This window comes from Palaemon carinicauda, chromosome 23 (genome assembly GCF_036898095.1).
Source record: "Palaemon carinicauda isolate YSFRI2023 chromosome 23, ASM3689809v2, whole genome shotgun sequence".
In the NCBI taxonomy this organism is placed as follows: domain Eukaryota; kingdom Metazoa; phylum Arthropoda; class Malacostraca; order Decapoda; family Palaemonidae; genus Palaemon; species Palaemon carinicauda.
Window position 1 is genome coordinate 59,897,511 of NC_090747.1, and position 5,000 is coordinate 59,902,510.

Genomic DNA, 5,000 nt, shown 5'->3' on the forward strand with positions numbered 1-5,000 from the left:
ATATATATATATATATATATATATATATATATATATATATATATATATGTATATATCTACATACAGTATATATGTACACATATGTATATATATATATAATATATATATATATATATATATATATATATATATATATATATATATATATATGTACATATATATATATGTATATATATATGTATATATATGCATATATATATATATGATATTGATACTTCTCTGTATATATATAAACAAAGACAAATATATATATATATATATATATATATATATATATATATATATATATATGTATATGTATAAGTATATATATATATGTATATATATATATATATATATATATATATATATATATATATATATATATATATATATATATATATATATATGCACAGACCTATTTTATATACACTTACAAAATAATGTGCTTATATATGTATATATACATGTGTTCGCTGGTCAAAGCATGCATTTAAGTATACATGTATGCAAAATAAGAGTGAGATAAAAAGAAAGTGCATATCTTAAATACATGTATGCATGAATAAACCAATGGCAAATGATTGCAGGTGTATACATGTTGCTATATATGTATACATTGCATTTTGTAAGTATGCATGCATGTGTATTTGCTTACCGGTGTATTGATCTTCCTAAAAAATCTGACATCCTTTAATGGAGAAAAACAATCCCTAAACGAATGGTAGATACAGACCCAGGACCCTGACTCTGACTACAACCGATCGCGCAGCGAAATTCGAAAAACTTTCCGCCGTAAATAAGAAGAGCATAAATAACCGTATTAAGCATAAACATAAACAGAATCTCCGCCCCGGGCGATAATTCCACCAAGAGTCTCCGTCAATGGCAAAAGCCTACATCCCTTCCCTATTCTCTGCCAATTTCAGACATTCCACTATTTTCGCGAACAACGAAAAAAGTTTGCTTCTATTTCTGCTGCTCTCTCCCCTCCCTTTCCGCGAACATCGAAGACGTTTGCTTCTTCTCCACCTCTCTCTCTCTCCCTCTTTATTTAACCCCCAACCCGCCATGGATACTAAAGGCAAGAAGTCTTGCCCAAAGTCTTCCTCATTTGTGTCGGTCCAACCACCCAGCTACGACCCTCTCCCCCCAACCCCCAAACAGGTGTGCCTGGAAGCGGCGCCCGAGGTGGCAAGGCGGGAAAAGGGGCCGGCGGAGGAGTCGGGCGGTACGGCTACAGAGGCATCAACAATGTCGGCAGCTATGAAATGACCTGGGAAGGTAAGTTCGGCGTTTCACACCTCCAGTAAGTCACACTTTTACATGATTACAATTTTACATTGATACATAATTACCTAACATTATTACATTGTTATACAATTACTTAACATTATTAAATTGTTACCTAGTGACATTACCACATATTGCATAATAACATTGTTAATTAGCTACCTATTTACATTGTTATATAGTTGCTTACTCTCATAGTTACATTGTTACATCGCTGCATTGTTACATAGTTACATAATTACAAAAATACATAGTTACACACACACACACACACACACATATATATATATATATATATATATATATATATATATATATATATATATATATAGAGTTACATATTAACATTGTTGCATCGTTGCATAGTTAGATAGATACATAGTTACATAGTTACATTATCCCATTGTTGCATAGTAACATTGTTACAAAGTTACATAGTCACATTGTTATATTGTTACGCAGTTACTTAGTCACATTATTACATAATTACACAGTTACATAATTATATAGTTACCCATTTCAATTTATACATTGTTACATAGTTGCATAGTCATATTGTTACATAGCTACATATTTACATCGTTACATTGTTACATAATTGCATAGTTACATTGTTACAAAGTTACTTTGATTCATCTATACATTGCTACATATTTACATAGTAACTCTGTTACATTGTTACCTAGTTACTTTGTTACATGGTTACAGAGTGGCATTATTACCTAGTTACATTGTTACATTGTTATTTGGTTAAGTAAATTTAGTTATATTGTTACATAGTTGCAATGTTACATTATTATATTGATACATTGTTACATTGTTATATTGCTAAATTGTTCTATTGATACACTATTACATAGTTATTGTGACACAGTTAATAATTACATTGTTAAATAGTTACATAGTTACTTTTTTGCAGTTACATAGTTACTATGTTAAACCGTTATACAGTTATATCGTTACATAGCTACTTTGTTACATAGTTACATTGATATATTGTTGTATTGATACATTGTTACACAGTAACGTAGTTATATTGTTTAATAGTTATATACCTACATAGTTACATTGCTACAGTTATTACATGGATTCCATACATAGATTTGAAATTTCAAATGAGAATGATTTGTAGATGGTAAATCACTCATAGTGTATACATATGTTTTATATATATATATATATATATATATATATATATATATATATATATATATATATATATGTGTGTGTGTGTGTGTGTGTGTGTGTGCGTGTGTTTCTTATATATATATATATATATATATATATATGTGTGTGTGTGTAATGTATATATATACATATAGTGAAAAAGTTACACACTATATAGATTTTGGTTACAAGAAATTGTTCTTGTATACAAAAAGCAAGGAATTATTCTTGTTTCACTTAAGCCAAAACGTAAAATAATTGCTACCTTACTCAATCCATGAAATTGGGTTATCAATCCAATAATTTTTTGTTTTACTCAATGCAAGAAAATTTTCTTATACACAATACACGAAATAGTTCTTGTCTTGCAAAATCCAAAATATTGTTGAGGGATCCAGGATTGGTATATGCTCTTTTTCGAAAAGAAATTGCCTACTATTAAAATGCTAAATTGGTCCTACTGTCTATTTGTGTCTGAAACTACGATTGAGGGGGATTTCTGGGCTACAAAAGGAAATTATATCATAAACAGTATGTTTATAACATCCTTCAGTTTTGTAATTAGCACATAATACAATCTGAAATTAAAGTAGGACATTCAAAACTGTAATCATATGATATTGTCACGTAGTACAAGGAATATAGTAAAATGTAATAGAATATTTCCCATAACAAGATCAAGTATCTTTTAATCCAGCAGTACATAATCGACCACCATATTCTCAATAGCATATGACAACCAGTCTATCAGATCTAACAACTTTGAATCAACAAACTTCATATATTCTATAAGAAGTTGATTTCCATTTAATGAAGACCTAGATTTCCTGGGTACATGATAAAAGTCAATTTACCTGTAATATACACAAATGTACACAAATGTTCCAGAGAACTTTGCTTCGTCTGATTCCTTGAAGTTATGGTCTTAGCCTTTTTAGTTATATTTTCTTGTACATTCTGTATAACAACAGTTCCACTGAAGTACAGTCTATAGGTCACAGAAACAAGAAGTCTTGTGATATTTACATAACACCAACATGCTCATTACATACACATATACGATGTTACATATTCTAATAGTGTAATTTTATTTTACAGAATAATGATAACATTGTACTGAATTAAAAATTTTGAATTGTTTGCAATACTAAATTCTAAATTAATATTTTTTTAGAAGTTAACTGATATTTAACTGTATATTCTATTTTCCAGATATTGTTCTAGCAATACAATTATCTGCGATGTGTTTTGGAGCATTACTGGCACTCTGCATTGTGGCTTGCTGTGCCTATAAGATATGTGGCCCCGCAGAAGAAGAAGATTGGGGATCTAGATACTCTGTTCTCAAACCTACTCCGCGCCTTCCTCCAGAGCTCCTCAGGGAAATTTACACTCTTCCTTCCACAACCTCTGCAACACCTGTAACCCGTTCAACTTCACAAAAATACACAACGAAATCTACACCCACTACACCTGCTCACCGCACAAGATCGCTGGGTGCAAGCTCAACCGTCAGTTTCGTCGAGGGAGGTCCACGTGTGACGTCTGTTGGCAGTGATCCCGTGCCTAACCACATACGCCCAGCAGCAAGCCTAGGGCATTTACCAAATGGTGGACCTGGAAGCTCATCAGTGGGTGAGATCACTCCCGCTCCTCCGAGGCGCCATGATTCTGATCACAGGCATCGGTCTTCTGGACACAGAAGCCATTCATCGGGGAGCAAGTCTCCTAGAATCTTGAATCTTGGTTGTATGCTGGATGGAAGACCACGACTTTTAACCTTGTCTGCCGTGTCATCAGCCCGCGCAGCCAAGGAAGCTGCTGGTAGAGGGGCCGCTAACAGGTTAGCCGCTCACGACCAGCACGATTCCACTCTGGATTTAGCCCGAGCTGCAGCCTCGGCCATCCCAAGCCTTTCACGTAGATCTTACTCGGAATCTTACAGTAGATCTTACTCAGATCCTTATAGGAGATCTTGCTCAGACACCTCGTATGGTAGGTCCTACACTGATGCATATAGCAGGTCCTGTTCTGACACACACACAGCAGTTGTCTAGTATTTCAACTGAATAACTACAATCATGGACAGGGAATGTCAGGGGCAAAACTTTTATGCAAAGGTATCATGAGATAGGAAATATAGATATTGTTTGTGTCCTTTAACTGATAATGATAGTTCTTTGTGAGACAGAAGTATAGGAAATGGCAGTTCTAGGCCACAATCGAGGGAAGATTTTTGAAGAAATGGAAAGTTTAGGTGATGTTGACACAAGGGCGTGCATGCATTCATTTACCTGCCTACCCTAAGCTTTAAGTATCAAACCACCAGTCCAACCACAGGCACATTCCAGTTGACAAATGACTCAAACTCTGCTAGAATTTAACTCCAATCTGTGCGTAATCACAACATTTTATGAAAAGACTTTGTATGTGCATTATAGGTAGATACTTAAATTTAAGACAAGTTATATAAAGAAAAAATATCCATTACATTCCATTTACACTAAAAAAGATTTACAATTGTTATGAAAGTGTGTGAGTTTATTGGAAAAAATATATGG

At 33.1% G+C, this 5,000-nt stretch overlaps 1 protein-coding gene across 1 annotated transcript in view; it reads left to right on the forward strand.

The window, feature by feature from the left end:
* Window positions 1-5,000, forward strand: part of LOC137617114 (uncharacterized) — a 39,549-nt gene that overhangs the window by 33,605 nt on the left and 944 nt on the right. The window contains exons 2-3 of the mRNA XM_068346955.1: window positions 1,147-1,263; window positions 3,652-5,000. The exon at window positions 3,652-5,000 is cut by the window's right edge and continues 944 nt beyond it. Coding sequence (XP_068203056.1) covers window positions 1,147-1,263; window positions 3,652-4,496 — 962 coding nt within the window. The 3' untranslated portion in view covers window positions 4,497-5,000. The remainder of the gene's footprint in view (window positions 1-1,146; window positions 1,264-3,651) is intronic.